This window comes from Vicia villosa, linkage group LG1, assembly GCF_029867415.1.
Source record: "Vicia villosa cultivar HV-30 ecotype Madison, WI linkage group LG1, Vvil1.0, whole genome shotgun sequence".
Classification (NCBI taxonomy): Eukaryota; Viridiplantae; Streptophyta; class Magnoliopsida; order Fabales; family Fabaceae; genus Vicia; species Vicia villosa.
In genome coordinates this window covers 10,141,295-10,159,889 of record NC_081180.1, presented here as the reverse complement: position 1 = coordinate 10,159,889, position 18,595 = coordinate 10,141,295, and the positions used below count along the sequence as shown (strand labels likewise).

Here is an 18,595-nt window from a genome sequence, read left to right as displayed (position 1 = left end):
ACATGTATATTTTCAACCAACCCCAATAATACATTAACTTTCATTGTCTCCATCGAACATCATACTCCACCATAAAGAGTATAGGAACTTGAAGCTACACCACTTCAAGAACTTTCACATTGTCTTCACTGATAATCATTGTTTAAAAAACTCTCATACTCTACCTAACAAACGATATATCTCACTTGGAGTTAAACCACTTCAAAAAATTTCAAATGTCAAAAATCAGGTTGAAAAATTATGGTACAACTTCCATGTTGGTAGGAAACTCTTCAACCATCGACATAATCTCACAAAACATTTTGCATTAATTCCCATGTATTAATCTGGTTGCAATAAATCGCCCTTTTCCATAACAACGAAATTGTCATGATGACACACTTCTAAATTTTTATAGAAGATCATCATCTCCCATGGTGAGGGAGACATTAATAATATTTAACTCAAAACTCTTGTCTGACGCTGCCCCGTCATGACACATATACTTTATATGTCCAATCTTTCCACATTTCTAACACCTCACACCCGTTTCATTAATTTTCTTCATATAAAGTCTTCCTATAGTAACCAACACTGAGTTTGATGAAGTATTATCTTCACCCTTCAATCTTCTTTCTTCAGAAAGAATTTTACTAGCAGCTTCTTCAAAACTCAAAGTTTCATTCTCGTATATCAACACGAGTATAATATGCTCCTAGGAATATGTAAGAGAGCATATGAGTCTCAAAGCTTTATTTTCATCTTCAATCTTGACTCTAATAGTTTCTAATTCAGAAACAATACAATTGATAACACTTTGATGATCAGATACTTTTGTTATACGCTTTCCTTGATATAACCCCACATGTAATCTATGAAATTGCTCCTTCAACTACAACTGATTTGTTATACGCTTTCCTTTATATAACCCCTCATGTTTCTCCCAAATCTCTTTGGTTGACAACGTACGAAGAACATTTGCAAAAATATTCTTAGCCAAAGACATATGGATTATTCTCGAAGCTCTCAAATTTAGTTCCTCCCACTTCTCGTTGTCCATATTGAAAATGTTTTCTTTCAACATCGTATGTAATGGTAATTGTATCAAAATATCTTTGACTTGAATTTTCTACAAGGCAAAATTAATTCTTTCATCAAAACTTGAAAAGTTGAAAAACTTAAAATTGTAGGCAAAACCTTTCGTGCATCAAAAAGAAATTCCCAACCAACACATGGTATAAAATTTCTTTTATGATATGGAAGACCAGACAAAACTGCAACCACAGAGCATACTAAAAAAGTTATACCCCACCAAATCAAAACTCTTGATACCAATTGTTAAGAAAAACAAATGTAAAGACAAAAAAAAGAAACACAATAATAACTTAAGAATTTAACGCAAAAACTCCAAAACTAGACGAAAAATCACGACCATTGTCAAAAGACAACTAAAGAATAACATTATGTAAAAATTGTTACAATACATACTCAATCACCCTCAAGACCCCAATACACTCGTACTCTCCAAAGCAAGTATTTATTTATTCCTCATAACACTCTGACACAAGATTATAAGAGAAAGTAAAAAGTAAAATGCAAGTTTAAAGTATTTTTTCCTGCTACTTCATGTAATCGAAGAATTTGAATATTTTATATAATCTTAAACTATCTCTTCTATTTAAAAAAACTGAACGATGTAAAAAACTTTTTCAACATGTATATATTCAATCAACCTCTTCATAAACTTTTAATGAAGTTGATTATAAATAACTTAAAAGTTTTTTTTAACAAAAAATATTTTAATGTTTCATTAAAAAAATTTGTTTTATCATTCTTTTCTAACCAAATAACCAACTTTAAGAAAACACATAAAAAAATGTATAAATTTTTAAGTTTTTTAAAATATTTATTTAAATGGACAGGATATATTCAAATAAATATTTCCAATAGAAATAAGGGTGAACTAGTTTAAATCCGCATGATAAATAAAATGTTTTCATACAGGAATATCCCTTTTGAGGTTAACCATTTCTTTCCATTTAAAAGATTCATGTAAACAATTTTAACTCTCCTCTACCAAATTAGAAAGAAAAACAAAACAAAACAAAAAAAAGAAAAATTGTCAGACTGAAAAAAAATCAGACACATTCAAGTACATTAATAATTATCCATACTCCATTAAGCAAGCAATAAAAACAGAGATACAGAAGAAGAGTTAAACAACTCAACACAAGAGACAATTTACAATCAATAACACCACATGTCAAACAGAGCACCAGACAAACAAGATAACCCTATAAACCTAAATGACAACAGCATCATTGAGCTGTATTTGTCTCAATTCTTTCTTCAATAAGGTCTCTCTCCATAGTAATTCCCAGGAGGATCATAGTTACATGTCATAAAAGTACCTTTACCCTCAGAACAAACAACACTAGCACATCCTACTTTGGTTGTTGCACCCCACACAACCTGTGTATAATGTCCACACATTTCTCCATCAACGCAAGAGTTATGCCAATAATTGTAATACTGTTTCTCATCAACCCAAGCACCCACTGCTTGTGCAGGATTCCATCCAATACCACTCCCCCAGAAAATATTCTCGCCGTAAGGTCCGTTAGAATGCTCCAACGCACAGTCGTTACGCCGTTGGTTCGCGTACCATTGCGCGTAGTGTGTCAGCTTTTCGTCCCATACTAAAGGATGTAAACCTACCGCAGCCCGAGCTATGTTCTGAGGAATCAGAAACTGGTTCGGGAAACTGCGGTAGTTGGAATGTTTCTTGTCTCGAATATAGCTTCCACTCACATGAGAATGAGAAGTGAATGTGAGAAGGAACATTAACATAACAAAACGAAAACACTTAAAACTCATTTTGAGGATGTTTTGTTTTGTTTTTTTTGTGAGAAAATATGTGTGAGTAGGGACTCTATAAATAATGAAAATGTTGGGAGTTTGAAATGAGTGAAAGTGTGCAATGTCAACTGTTTTAGGTTGCATTTAGTGGCATCCATGTTCTATTATCGTTGATATTTAATTGAAAACGGTTATTGGTTTTATTTTTTGTGATGATTTTGATTGGTTGGGTAGTAGTAAATGTCCACATATGTAGGCCAATGATGTTAAGATTCTCTGTTTTTAGCACATGGGATGTGTTACTTTTTTCTACCATGTTGTGATTGGATAATGTCCGTGAGTTTTTTATTTTTGGTGATTTTTAATCTAACTGAAAACCGGCCGTGATTTAAGTTGTTTAGATTTCACTTTCTTTAGAGGAATATTTTAAATGTCAATCTAACAAATTATTAAAAAACTAGAAATGTTTTTTTATTTGATACTCCTTCATAAGGATGACTTTTGTGGAAAAAAATTATTTCAATTTAATTGTCATTTTCAAATTTTAATATAGTAATCATTATAGTTTTGACAAAATTATCCTAACTAATTATTATGAGAGAAAAATATATATATTAAAATAATTAAAAATTAAGAATATTATAGATAAAAAATATTATAGCTTAAAAATTAATAATCATTATTAGTTTTCTTAGTACATGTAAAAATTCAAAATGTGACTGTTAAAAAGAGGAACAAGAGAGTATAAAGTTTTGTTATATTAATTGATTGTTTTTGTACAAATATTAACTAAGGATCACAAAATGAATTTGGATTTGTTGGATTGATTCGTTTAATCAATTACTTTTTTGGTAAATGGACTAAGTTTTTCAATTAATCATACTAGTTGATCTCTAACTTATTAAATAAACGAAATTGTCCTGTTATCTTTAAAATTTGACTCGACGCTTATCAAAAAAAAAAAATTTGACTTGACACATCTATTATGTATAATTTTATCAAAATATTTTTAGTAAAAGTGTTTGAATTTTTGAAAAATCTTTATGGTTTTTTTAATTTTTTATTAATATATCAGTTTTTTTTATAAAATTCTTGATTTCTGATTTCTTATCTAAGCTTATCTCAGATTTATGTGTAATGTACCAGTTTTTTTAAGAAATTCATGTATATTTGCCGGATTTTCAAAAAAGAACTATATAAAAGCTTAGATTTTATACTTTTTTAAAAAAAAGTATAAAATCTTATATTTTAAAAATATTATTTTATATCGAATATTTAAAAAGTCAGTATAAAATCATATTTTTTATATTGGATTTTTTTTTTTGAATGTCCAATATAAAATTATATATGTTTGAAACACAAATAATGAATTTATATCAATTTTTTCAAATATTCGAAAAACTATAATAACATGTCGGATTAATAAAAAAATTCAAGAGTATTAACTTCGTTTTCATCGACCTATCTCATATGAATTATCAATTTTTTTTTAAATTCAAAAAATCGTAAAACATACTGAATTTATAAATAATTTAAAAATACCAGAAAAATTTAGGACGGTCAGAAATATAGATTTAATTGATTTAGTTGGCACTTGTTGTCTAATTTAAAATTTAAAGAATTATTGATTTATTTAGATTTGAAATTTTTGGGTTAGCTAATTCGTAAGAGTAAGGCTAATTGTGAACTAATGCGTTAAACTATAGAAATGCAGTAAAATTCTAAACTAAAAGAAGACAAAGAAGCTAAAAAGGACAAAATAATAAAAGACAATTTAATTTCATTTATAATTTTCCATCTCTCAGTGAGAGTACATATATAATAGGGGATAGTAGTAGTGGGTAGTAACATAAAGACCTAATGACTAAAAAGTCCATCTGAATAATATTTGAAATAAAGGCCCAACTAAGATATCTCTCTTTTAAGTTTTAACTTAATAGTCTAAAAATCATATTCTGTCATTTTATCACTACTCACCCCTTCAAGAACAACCTTGTCCTCAAAATTGCAAAAATATAATGTCATAATAGAAACTTTTCCAGGATCCCACTATTTAAATTGAGATGCCCTCCCTATTGTACAGATACCCAAACATTGATTGGTATCCCATTGTCCAAAATAGGTACAAGGGACTGAAAACAAATCACAAATGGATGGATGTTCCACTTTTGTTACCAGGTAGGAATTTTTGCAAATAAACACAAGTTTCATATCATAGTTAACTTGGTTTACATGGCTAAACATAATATTCCTAGACCCCTTGGTATTGAAAAAATTGTCAAGTCCACTCAGAATCCAATGCTTGCAATATGTTGGTGGATGAGACTGATAATTGATCCTCAATTCTTACTCATAACACATTATATTAACCTCCTTACTAGTAAGTAATGTTACTGTAGCAACTAAAAATCTAAAATGCACCAAAACTGTTCAATGACCCCCACATGGCAACTTGATAGTTTTATCAAGAATGGTGCAATTGAAGTTCTTTTCATCAAAACAAAAAAATACTGCACAATCATAAATGTGATTTGTATTGACTAACAAATCTTTAGAAACTCCATTTCCTTTTCCTCTTGTATTATCAATTAGAATATTAAGGAAAATCTTATATTCTTGTTGCCAAACATAATAAAGACCAAATCCAATGTGATCAATATCAAAATGATTTTGATGATTGAACTCATAATTAAAGAATGCAAAAGCACATGTGCATTTAAAGTAGCTTGAAGCTTCTCAATTAATTGGATTCAGATTCCATAGAATTGTGTTGCTTGATGTCTCATCTTTGTGTCTTGTGAATCATTGGGTATTTGAAGAGAACCTTGAGCATGATATGTGAATTTTCCAACATGTAATAACATGGACGCAGAATTTCAGTACCTTTGCAATATCAGGGAGTAGGGTGTTGACATCAAAAACAAAAACAAGAATGATTCGTGGCCATGCCCATATGAAATAATGTTGGATGTTGGTAAAGCCCCAAAAGTGACTTTTAGCCTGATTCACCTAGAGATGCTTCATGCTCGGATCTGCCAAAATTGTCAACCATTTTTGATAAATTTGCATCTACACTACCACTTTTCTCTATCAAGAATGACAATTCTTGAACAACGCTCATGCTCGGATCTGCCAAAATTGTCAACCATTTTTGATAAATTTGCATCTACACTACCACTTTTCTCTATCAAGAATGACAATTCTTGAACAACGCTCATGCTCGGATCTGCCAAAATTGTCAACCATTTTTGATAAATTTGCATCTACACTACCACTTTTCTCTATCAAGAATGACAATTCTTGAACAACTTCTTCTTCGTTCTCTTCAATAAGTTCATTCGTTGTTCTTTTTCTGATAAATTTTGGAAATTTCTTTCCCTACCTCTCTCTTTTCTATATCACCTCCGGTGAAAAACCCAAAATACCCTCACTTCGGAAATGTATTTCCAAAACGTTTTTTTTTTCTTCAAAATTTGTCTTATTTCGGAAATACACTTCCGAAAACACGAAAAAAAATGTTTTCGGAGATGCATTTCCGAAAACACCTTTTTTTTTGGGAGGGGTCCGAAGACACTTTTTTTCGGGAGGGGTGTCTTCGGAGATGCATATCCGAAATATTCCAAGACCAAATTGGTCTTGGAATGTTTCGGATATACACTTCCGAAAGAATTCAATAATTATTAAAAAATTAAAATCAAGGTGAATCAATACAATTAATAGGTATAAAATCAAGGTGAATCAATAAAATGAAAGTTAATCAATAAAATCAAGGTGAATCAAAATTTCCTAAACAATTATAAAGTTAAAAATAATTTTTAACTTATATAAATATATAATATATAAATATATAATAATTAATATATAAATATATAAATATATAATAATTATTATAAATTAAAACACTCATTTTTATAATTTTTATAATTATTATATAAATATATTTATAATTAATATATAATAATTATTATATAAATATATAAATTAAAACACTCATTTTTTTTATAAATATATAACAATTATTATAAATATATAAATAAAAAATTATAACCTATTTTGTAAGTGAAATTATTTTAATTTTTTTAATTAAAATTATTTTAAATTTTAAAATATGAATCAGGATAGAAATATATAATAGCTATTATTCATAACTCATAAATTATATCAAAATATATAATTATTATTATTCATTACTCATAAATTATATCAAATTTATGATATGTGAATTAATTAATATCCTAAAATTAATTTTTGGGATTTTTTTAGATTTTTTTTGTTGTTTCGGAGATGCATCTCCGAATTAGTCAAAATCTCAATTTTTGGGATTTTTTCGGAAACGCACTTCCGAAGTCTGGAAAAATTTAAAAAAAAAATATTTCGGAAATGCATTTCCGAAGCAGGGTAAAATAGGGTTTTCGCTAGGGTGACCCCCATAGGGAGGTGGGTAAAGAAAAAATTTAAATTTTTTGGTGTAATATCAACCCAACTTTTTCGATATTTTTCACTCAATTTTGTTTTGAAATCTGAACATTGTGTTGAAGATTTGAGAGAAAATCGTAAAGTTTTAATTTGTTCTTTTAACTCTTCTCTAGATTTTTTTGAGATCTCATGAGTTTCAATCAAATATTGTTTAGAGTTTCTAGTTGTGAATAGAAATCTTGAGATTGAGGTTGGTAGTTATGATAACTTGAATGTTCATGGAAGGTGGAAGATGATTGTTGAGGTGAAGTAGAAATTATGTGTTGGTGTTGATATGGAATTTATGGAGTATAAGAGATGTAGGAATAATAATATGAATATGTCATAGAAGAAAGGGTTGAAGTTCAAGATGAAAGCACCGTTAAAGTGCTAGAACAAGAACCTAACAAACTATAGAAATGAAATAAAATTATAAACTAAAAAAGAGGCGAGAAGCTAATAAGGACAATATATAATAATATATAATAATAGTAACGGGTAGTAACAAAATTTTGGTGGTTTTAACTTTACAAGTGTGAAAAAACATGAGAGAGGAGATAGGTGAGAGAGTGGAGAGAGATAGGGGCAAACACCATGCGAGGGAGTGGAGTGAGGAAAGGCGTTGGACTCGGGTGGAACCACGACGAAGACGTGAACGTTGGGACACGAGTGTAAACTTAAACAAAGAAGCCAAGTTTCAAGGTAGCAGTAGGAAGGTTTCGTCCTTCTTCTTCACTGAGATCCCGGAGGAGTATGGCGCGAGGGAGCTTTATGGTGTTTTCAAGGAGTTTGGGAGCGTAGACGAAGTAATCATCCCTCCCAAATTGGATGTTCGTGGAAAGAGATACGGCTTCAAGAGATTCTATGACGTCGCAGATGACGCGTTCATGGCTACAAAACTTGATAATCTCTTCCTGGGAGGTAGAAAACTGCATGTCAACATTCCAAAGCACAATAGGAGAGAAACCATTAAGGGTGCACCAACAAAGGAGGGCAGGCAAGCGATGCATCAAAAGCAAAGTACCCACCGAGCTCAGAGCGGCGCTTTCATTGACATCAAGGGCCAAAACGGTTTTGCCTCCACAGGGGATGCTGGGGGTGGCCATTCTTACGCACAGGTTATTGGAACATCCAGACCTAAACCCATTTTCACCCATATGGAGTTCAACAGGAACCTTGAGGACCTGGATAGGTTTGAGAAGGCGTTCGTTGGTGTTGTGGAGAATCCGGGAATGACCTACAACATTCAAGACTCCTTTATGTTGGAGGGTTATTCAAAGATAAAAGTTACCCCCTTAGGCGCCAATATTTGTCTATTAGAAGAGAAAGAAGACGGTGAGATTGAATATTTGTTGAATGAGGCCAAGGTCTGGTTAAGGCAGTGGTTTAAGGAGATCCACAAATGGAGCCCAAGGGATGTCGATAATGAAAGAATAACATGGTTGCGTTGCTACGGAATCCCATGTCATGCATGGTGCTCGGATTTTTTCCAGTTCTTAGTGTCTCCTGTTGGTGTTTACCTATGTAGTGATGACGAAACAGAAAAACATGAAAAATTTGACGTGGCCAGAATCATGGTTAGGACAAAATATAGCATGGTTCTCAATGAATCCTTCAATATCGGGGTTAATGGCGAAGCGTACTCAATAAAGGTGGTAGAAGATTCTCACGGTCCTTTACGCATTGTCATGCCTTCAAATTTTTCCCATCACCGGAATAATCAGTCTCCGTCCTCTTCTTCCGGTGAAGGCAGCTCTGGCAGCGATGGTTTAGAGGTTAACAAAAGTCTTTCAGTTGTTAACCTAGGTGGCGGTGTGGCTCAATCTTTTGTAGAGGAGTCTTGTCAAGAGAAGGAAACGTCAGTTCAAGGAGACCCTATTGACAAAGTGACGGCCTCAGCTTCGGTGCAATTGGTCCCTTGCTCTGTGAATGTCCAGTCCCACACGCATTCTTCCTTACCAGAAGTATCTAAGTTAGGGCGGCGCATTAATGTTAAGTAGAAGAACATTAATGAGGTATCAGGTGCGAAGATCGGTGCAGATTGTAAAGTCAAAACAAAAAGGCATTGCAGTTATAATCTGAGGGGTAAAAAGGGGAGTGTGTGTGGGGTCTCTCTGAAGGGTTGTTTGGGTTTGGGCCTTATGCACCTTAAAGGCCCAAGTGTCTCAAAACTCAAAAAAGTCACCAAAGGTAAGGCCCGTTGTGTTAGCGGTAGTGTTTCAGACTCGATCCAGTCCGTTTCGGTGGTGTCTCCCCATCCTTTAGCATCTGGTCCTGTAGAGTCTAAAAGGAATAGGAATTCATTGGTCGTGAAGCCCGTTAGAAGGAAAGGGGTTCCTATCATCAAATCTCATTCTCCTGACTCCCTTCATGATTCGGCAATTGAGCAAGGAAATAGAAGATTTAGAGAAGAATCAAAAAAGAATGCAGCGGAAGAACTGTGGAAAGCTATAGCTGAATTAGGGTTCGTGGGTGATGAACTAAACAACGTGTATATCGAAGAAATTCAGGCTATGGAGAACAGAGATCGTGAAGGCAGGGAGCATCTGCAGGCGCCTCAAAATATCGTGCCTTGATGAATATTGTCTCATATAACATCAGAGGAGGAGGGAATCCTTTAAAGAGATGAATGATTAGGGAATGCTTATCTAAAGGGAAAGCTGATCTTTGCTTTATCCAGGAGTCTAAATTAATCTCCATCTCCGAGGCGATTGTGAGAAGTTTCTGGGGTTTTTGTAAAATAGAGTGGTCTGTCAAAAATTCAGACGGTCGTTCCGGTGGTTTGCTTATCATGTGGAAGGAGAGAGCTATAGAACCTATCTTCAGCTTCACAGGGGATGGTTACCTTGGCGTTTGCGCGTTGGTGAAAGGTAAACGGTGTTATTTGGTCAATGTCTACTCGTCTTGTTTATTGCCAAAGAAGAGGAGGCTGTGGGAGAGGTTGCTTGCCCTCAAAAGTCAGTGGGGTGATGGAGATTGGTGTATTGGAGGGGACTTTAACTCTGTCAGGTGTGTTTCAGAACGAATTGGCCATAACAGTTTTATTGGTTCTCAAGAGATGCTCGAGTTCAACGACTTTATTGGGCTTATGGATTTGGAGGATTTACCAACAGGGCATCGTAAATTCTCATGGTGTAGAGGCAATGGAGGTTCTATGAGCAGGCTTGATAGGTTCCTCTTGTCAAATGGCTTCGCTAATCTTATTTTTGCTGTCAGCCCGGAAATTGGTGCGAAAGATGTCTCCGATCACAACCCAGTTTGGATTAATTGCAATAATCTAAACTGGGGTCCAAAACCCTTCAGATATTTAAATTGCTGGCTAGACCATCCTGGGTTATATGCATTTGCAGAAAGTGAATGGAAGAAGTTGAATATCTCGGGCTCAGCAGCTTTTGCCCTTAAGGAGAAGTTAAAACATCTCAGGTCTTCTATTAGAAAGTGGAATGCGGAGGTCTTTGGTTGGATTGATGTAAAATTGGAGGAAGACGTGTCGAAGATCAATGTGTGTGATGACAAATTCGTTACTATCCATGGTATGAATGGCGCAATGGGCCTGGCGTCATTGACGAGTGAGATAGAAGCTGTCAATCTTGCTAGATCAGAGGCTACTTGCTCCTTTTGGAATACTCTTAGGAGGAGGGAAAGCTTTTTAAGGAAAAAATCCAGAATTAAGTGGTGCTTGGAAGGTGACTTGAACACAAGATTCTTCCATAATTCCTTGAAAGAGAGAAACAAGAGAAATTATTTAGGGAGCGTTGTATCCAGCACAGGCAGGGTCCATGATGTCAAAGGCGTTAAAGAAGAGGTCAAAAGGTTTTTTGAAGCTAAGTATCGTGAGTCTCCGCTCAATAGACCGAAGATTGAAGGTATCATTTTCCCTCAACTGTCCACTACCGAAGTTCAAGGCCTGGAACATCCCTTCTCAAAGGAAGACATTTGGGCAGCGGTCAGTGATCTCGACGGTAACAAATGCCCGGGACCAGACGGGTACAATTTTAACTTTATACGCAAATGCTGGAACTTTATCTCACCAGATATATGCAGCTTTGTAGAAGAATTTCATGAGAGGGCAAACCTTCCTAAGGCGTTATCAGCAGCTTTTATATCTTTAATTCCGAAGGTGGAATGTCCACGGTTTTTAAGTGAGTACAGGCCAATTTCTCTGGTGGGTAGTGTTTACAAGATCATCTCAAAAATCCTTGCAAATAGACTGAAATCGGTGATCGGCAGTTTAGTGTCAACTAATCAAACAACTTTCATTCCCGGACGGCAAATTCAAGATGGAATAGTGGTGCTCAACGAGCTGCTAGATTATGCAAAGAGGAAACATAAAAAATGCTTGCTGCTAAAGGTCGGTTTTGAGAAAGCTTTCAATAATGTAAACTGGAATTTTCTGTTATTCATGTTGAGCAGGTTCGGTTTTGGTGCAAAATGGATAAGTTGGATTAAAGCTTGCGTTTGCAGCGTTTCTCTATCAGTTTTGGTTAACGGCTCCCCAACATCCGACTTCAAAATGGAAAAGGGTTTGCACCAAGGAGATCCACTATCTCCTTTCCTCTTCACTTTGGTTGCGGATGGTCTTGCTCTTCTTATGTCGGCTGCTGTTTCGAGAGGGTCGTATAAGGGTTTTTCTGTTTCTCATGTTCTGGCTGTTGAGCTACTTCAGTTTGCCGACGACACAATTTTACTTTGCGAACCCTCCTGGCCTAACGTTCGCAGTATAAAGGCGATTCTGAGGGGCTTCAAAATAACTTCAGGCTTAAGCATTAATCTATGCAAGATTTGTCTCATGGGAGTTAACGTTGACCCCGTCTTCAAACAGCAAGCTGCGAATTTCTTGCTCTGCGACATAGGCACTGTTCCTTTTAAATTTCTGGGCATTCAGATAGGTGTTAACCACAGGAGGCTTAAAGCTTGGAAATAAGTGATTGACAATACAAAGAATAGGCTCTCTTCTTGGAAAGGGAAGTTCTTGTCAGTCGGCGGACGCGTCACATTATTCAATTCTGTTTTAAACTCTATTCCTATATACTATCTCTCTTTTTACAGGATGCCAAAGGTTGTGTGGAAGAAACTTGTGCGCATTCAACGTGAATTTCTCTGGTGCGGCGGTTCGGACAAGAAGGGTGTTTCGTGGGTGAGTTGGAGTGATGTGTGTTGGCCTAAGGAAGAAGGCAGTTTGAGAATTAAATGTTTGGATACTTTCAATTGTGCTCTTCTTGCCAAATGGAATTGGCGTTTCTTGACGGAACCGATAGCTCTATGGAGGCCGGTTTTGGAGTTCAGATACGGCTGCTTATTTAATGCTGCTCTCGGCTTTACTTCCTCTGCAAGGTTTAAGTTGGCATCTCTTTGGTGGCGCGACATAGCGGTTAGTCCTGCTGCTGCATTTCAGGATTGGTTCTTGTCTGGTGTGGCTTATAGGTTAGGCTCCGAAACTCATATTCGGTTCTGGCTTCATAATTGGTGTGGTGGTCGTTCGTTCAATGAGCTTTTTCCGGATGCTTTCTCCTTCTCTTCGTCTAAAGAAGCTCGTGTGGATCAAATGGGCCATATAGTAGGGAATCATTGGGTGTGGCAGCTGGGTACATCTCAGGCAGTGTTACCCTAAGAAGCTCAAGAGCAATTTAGAGAATTGGAAGTGATTTTGCAAGATATCGTTCCGGCATTTGGCGCTGCCGATAGCTTCAAATGGTTAAGAGGTATCAATGGAGTCTATTCGGTAGCCTCGGGCTACTCGGATATTAGCAAACTGCCTCCGTCCTCTACTCAAAACGCTGAACAGCAAGCAATCATGTCGTGGTTGTGGAATTCTACCGTGTCCTTCAGGATAAAGGTATTTGGCTAGAAGCGCATTAGGAACAGGTTAGCAACTAGAGATCTCTTGGCTGATAGAGGGATCATTTACGACGATAACGATAAGGTGTGCGTCTTTTGTAATTCTTCCATGGAAACCCGTGATCATTTGTTAGTGCAATGCCTTTTCTCCAAACTGGTTTGGCAGAATATTTTCTCCTGGCTTGGCCTTGGTTCCGTTGCTGCCGGTGGTGTGTTGGACCACGTCCCATCTTTCTGTGGTCTGTTGTCCTTGAAAGTAGGTTGGAGCAAAACTATGCTTATATGGCTAGCAACTAGCTGGGCTTTATGGAGTATGCGGAACGACATTATTTTCAACTCTTTGGACTTTCAGCTTACCGAGGTGGTTCAAAGGGTTAAACTTCTCTCTTGGCTTTGAAATGTTATAGGCACTCCGGGGCATCACAACTGTAATTTTGTTTTATGGAAGCATTGGCCGATAGATTTTCTTAAGCGATAACTTTATGTATTTTTCGGGCGAGTACCCCTTATACTCTTTATTGAAATATCATTGCTTATAAAAAAAAAAAAAGGTAGTAACATAAAGGGCATAATGACTAAAAAGCCCATCAAAATAATTTTTAAAATAAAGATCCAACTAAGACACATTTCTCTTTTAGCTTAATAGTCTAAAAATAAGTTCATATTCCTATCATTCTATCATGTTAGTAGAAAGTACCAACAAATTATGTGAGACTAAATTGATAGAAGATTAATAATTGGTTTATATATTTAAAAATCACGTGAGCATAAATATTTTATTTCTAACAATCGGATCCCCAACCATGAAACCATTTCACCTAATTTCTTGTATCTTAACCACTTCAAATTATCATATCACAAAGCACTAATCAAATATCAACGCCTATTCAATAATTATACCAACACATCACGCTATTTGTATCAAAACATTCACGACAAAACGGTACGAAACATCTTGATACCAATAATATTATTCATCATTTCATTTTTATGATATAAGAGAGTTTGTGATTAATTCACGTCATGATACGCGAAAGTGATAATTAACTTAATCAAGTTAACATATATACTAATATTTATAACCAATATACATATTTATACATATTTAATCAAATTAATATGGTCTCTCTCCAACATAATTACCGACAGGATCATAGTTACAAGTCATGAACACATCACCATCATCACACACAACTCTTGCACAACCAATTCTCCTAGTACTTTTCCACACAATCTGAGTATAATGTCCACACATTTGACCAGAAACACATGTATTAGTAACATAAGTGTAATACTTCTCTTCATCAGCCCAAGCTTTAACAGCATCAGATGGAGTCCAATCAGAGCCACTACCCCAATATATATTCTCTCCTAACTTGAAACCGTCTTCAGGAAAAGAATGCTCCACTTTGCAATCTGGTTTTCTTTGACTAGCCCACCATCTCGCGTATTGTTCGAGCTGGAAATCCCATGTCAGTGGAAGCTCCCATTTGTATGCTCTTACTATGTTGTGTTGGAAGAGGAACTCTACTGACTCGGCCATGCAGCCCCAACAGAGTTGCTTTGAAACCTTGTATATGGTGTCGTTGTTTGGTTTTTTCTGTTGGGTTAAATATTGGTTGTATAATTGTGTGGCTGAAGAAGGAGATTGGGGAGTAGTTGAGATTGAGAGAGTTTTGGTGGCGAAGGTAACAAAAACAAAGAAACAGAAGAGAAAATGGGAGTTCATGATTTCTAGCTACGGGTGTATAGAACATTATAAGTTTTGAGGTTTGGTTTCATACCTTAGTTTATATATGAAGTTGGTTAAGGAATATATGTGGTTGGAACCTGGTTATATGTTGTTGAAAAGATGAATCACACGCGCTTTAACCGCTGTGAGGAGCAATCGCCCATATATCTCATGCAGGTTTTAAAAAAAAGGTCAGGATTTCAATCGATATAGGTGCCGCGATACTGATTTAGGTTGTCGCGATGTAAATTAATCACAATTTATTCTTTAATATAATATAATAATCAGTAATAACAGTATCAATATTAACACCTGTAGAAAACTTTTCGTCGCAGTTGTATTCGTGGTCGCAAACCAGTTTTGAAAACCCTGATATCATTGTTAGTGTTATAGAGGTTGTGATGTTGAGGTTGAGCCAAACGCATGAATGGGATGTGGGGTGAAAATATGTGCACGGGAACATCAGAGACTATACAGTGTTGGATGATTGCATTGAAGGTTCTCCCGTGAATCAGAGCTCTGTTTTGCCCGTGAGTTTTCTTTGTCCGCATTATGGGACGGTATGTGTTAGAATTTAGAAACACAATTTGTCACGTGTCATGCTTAAGAAAGTTCATGAAGTATAAAGAAATCGTTAATTGTGCTTGTGCACATGTGATGTCTTGACTAACAAAAAATAAACAATGAGAAAATAAAAATATCATGCTTTATATGAAAATTGAAAGCCTAATCATAAAAATGGGTGATGGTAAAACTTATTTATTAAGACATTAAAGTGAGCTAAAAAATTACTTATTATTAAAGTTCAATTATTATCACAAGTTGAATAAGTTTTTCACAATTTAAATATAAGAATAATATACTACTTTAATTACTTTACATATTTTAATTATCTTACAGTTTTTACATAAGCATCTAAAAATATAATATAATATAGAGATATTTGCGGTAGATACAATTTATACAGTTTTTATGATAAAAGTCATCTGAACTCTAAGAAAAAAATATGCGGTTCGATTTTATTCAATTGACTTTTAAAAACTAAATCAAACCAAATCAACACGGTTCGAATTGATTCCATTTGTTCGATTTTTTACAACAAAAAAAAATTTATTGAGGTATATATGTGTATATAATTAATAACATAACTTTATATTTAGTCATTCATACATTACCAAATAACAACAAAATTCTTTATATTTAGACGACAATTCTTCATTTAATATACAACAATCAAATTAGACAAAAGTAGAATAAAAAACATAAAACAATATCACAAATATTATAATATTGAGACATGAAAAATAGATGAGAGGATAGATTAGAGAAGATAAAAAAGAAAGAACAAAAAATAGGAGAAATTAGATAATAAATGGTGCGATAAAAATGAAATTGAAAGAGAGAACGGTGACATAAAAATGAGAAGATGAAAAAGAAAGAACATAAGAGATGGGATATTAGAGAAGAAAATGAGAGATCTATCTAGCAAAGAAGATGAGAAGAAGACCAGATACTGCTAAGAGAGTTTTGAGAAGACCAAAACTGAAACCTAAGTGTGAGAAAGAGAAAATCGTTCTTACTCTTAAGGCTAAGGCATAATACGTTTTGAGTTTGAGTTGGATGTGGGTTAAGTAAAGTTTGGGTTATAGCATAATGCGGTTTGGTTTGTTTTGTTTTAGTTTGGTTTGTAAATTACAAACCGCGAACCGAACCGAACTGTGAAGATATGTTAAAAACTAGTCGAAACACATCCGAACCAAATGCGTTTTTTTGCAGCTTTTGATTTTGTTCGGTTCAGTTAGTAGTTTTCTATTAGGCATGCTCAATTTTGAAAACCTCTAATATAATTATTGATTAGCATAAATAAATATTTTATTTATAAATTATAGGCAAAATACCCATTTTGACTCCTTAACTATACCCCTAGGTTCAATTTGGTCCCTTAATTTTTTTTTGTCAATTTGGTCCTTTAACTTATTAATAGATGCATACAAGTCTCTTCCGTCAGTTTTCCTCAAACATCTATTTACTCAACCTACGTGGCAGCTGAGTTGGCACGTCTGTGTCATCTTCCTTAATTTCACAGATGCAAAAGAGCTTATTTTCATCATCCTTCGTTTTCATCTTTCTGTTAGCTCTCTGCGTCAAAATTAGAGCATCAAAATTAGGGTACGACTTCTTTTCGTCTTCCATCGTTTTCCTCTGAGCATGAAGTCCGACTAAGCTTCTTCGTATCGGGTGTAGAAGAACTCTGAAAGTTATGAATCACTATGCCGAACAGCAGCTTTTACAGCGCTTTTTTGGGCTATTAGAGCGCTTAAAAGCGCTGCCATAGCCAGCGCTGCCGTAGGTAAAGACAGCGCTTTTTGGTACGCCAAAAGCGCTCTCGTAGCCTCGCCTATAGCAGCGCTTTTTCCAGAAAAGCGCTTTCGTAGCCTCCTCTATAGCAGCGCTTTTTCTAGAAAAGCGCTCTCGTAGCACCCCCTATAGCAGCTCTTTTTCCAGAAAAGCGCTTTCTTAGGCCTACTTTCACTACAAAAAATGCGGCTGATTTGCGGGGTTTTTTAGCCAATTTGTGGGGGTTTTTGACCTCTGTTATATATTGTAAATATGTAAAAAAAGAATACTCAAACTTTCATTATTTTTCTTTACTTGTGAATATTGTGTTGAACATGAATGAAAATTCCTTTATTGAAACAATACTAGTTACAAATTCCAAGTACTTTTCTCCCTGTTATATATAATATAATATTTTTATGATGTTAGATTCCCAGTCTTCATCTATATGCTATGCTTTATTATAAATCTGCAAAACTTTAGAAACTCTAATTATTCAGCTTCAGGTTGCTGCTCATATTCAACTTTCAAATTCCTTCAATCTAATTGTTCATCTTCTGCGTTCACACCTTACATGCTCTATGCAAATTCAAAAAATTGGATAAGTCAGTAAATTGGAACTCTGCATAAAAGGCTGAGGTGTAACATCAAATTAAATCAAGTAAATTTGTAATAGTGTAATGAGATATGGATTTCAATGGCAAACTTATCACAACCAATTTTCTCATGTTCTATATAACAAGTAACAATTTGAAAAAATAATCACGTCTATAAACTTTAGTAACATCTAATCAAATAAATTAAGCTTGTAATAGTGTAATGAGATATGGATTTCAAAGACAAACTTATCACAACCCATTTATTAATATTCTAAGTAGCAAGTGAAATCTTACCAATCCACCTTCATAATCATCAAATTTGCAGATTTTGCAGTTGTATCTTAACTTCCTACATGATCTCTAACACATGAAACCTGAGATTGATGAACATCAGTTACAATTAAATGAATTAGAAAATAATTTTAAACCAAATTGTTAGCATTCAAGTGAAAAATCAAGCCATCAAAATTACGTTTACCTTTATATTCATGACAACAATCTCCAATTTCCCATTTAAACTATGAGCTGCCAAGCTGCCTTGGCATGTTCAGGATGAGCAAAATGAGCAAGTTGTCTCCTGAATGCAAGTTAGAGATTTAGTGATAAATAAAAGTATTAGCAGAATGTTTCATAGTCATGAAACATATAGATTTATAGATAAAAAACAAATAAGCAACAATCAATATAGCAGGCAACATAAAATCAATAAATGCATAGAAGTTAATATCATAAAACCATTAATAAGTCAAAAGACACTTGTCTCAGCATAATATATTAAAATATCAAACACTAAACA

General features: G+C 34.5%; 2 protein-coding genes and 1 long non-coding RNA gene across 3 annotated transcripts; all 3 read right to left on the bottom strand.

The window, feature by feature from the left end:
• Nucleotides 1–2,132: 2,132 nt before the first annotated feature.
• LOC131600807 (pathogenesis-related protein PR-1) lies at nucleotides 2,133–2,949 on the bottom strand. Its single transcript, XM_058872742.1, has one exon. The coding sequence runs from the start codon at nucleotides 2,854–2,856 to the stop codon at nucleotides 2,329–2,331; it is 528 nt and encodes a 175-aa protein (XP_058728725.1). The 5' UTR covers nucleotides 2,857–2,949; the 3' UTR covers nucleotides 2,133–2,328.
• An 11,230-nt stretch (nucleotides 2,950–14,179) lies between these two features.
• LOC131600791 (pathogenesis-related protein PR-1-like) lies at nucleotides 14,180–14,937 on the bottom strand. Its single transcript, XM_058872741.1, has one exon. The coding sequence runs from the start codon at nucleotides 14,858–14,860 to the stop codon at nucleotides 14,246–14,248; it is 615 nt and encodes a 204-aa protein (XP_058728724.1). The 5' UTR covers nucleotides 14,861–14,937; the 3' UTR covers nucleotides 14,180–14,245.
• Nucleotides 14,938–17,285: 2,348 nt separating this feature from the next.
• LOC131600780 (uncharacterized) lies at nucleotides 17,286–18,383 on the bottom strand. Its single transcript, XR_009283394.1, has 3 exons — nucleotides 18,278–18,383; nucleotides 18,094–18,173; nucleotides 17,286–17,779 (listed from the first exon to the last, which is right to left on the bottom strand). It is a non-coding gene; the product is annotated as an uncharacterized LOC131600780 (long non-coding RNA).
• Between the last annotated feature and the right edge of the window lie 212 nt (nucleotides 18,384–18,595).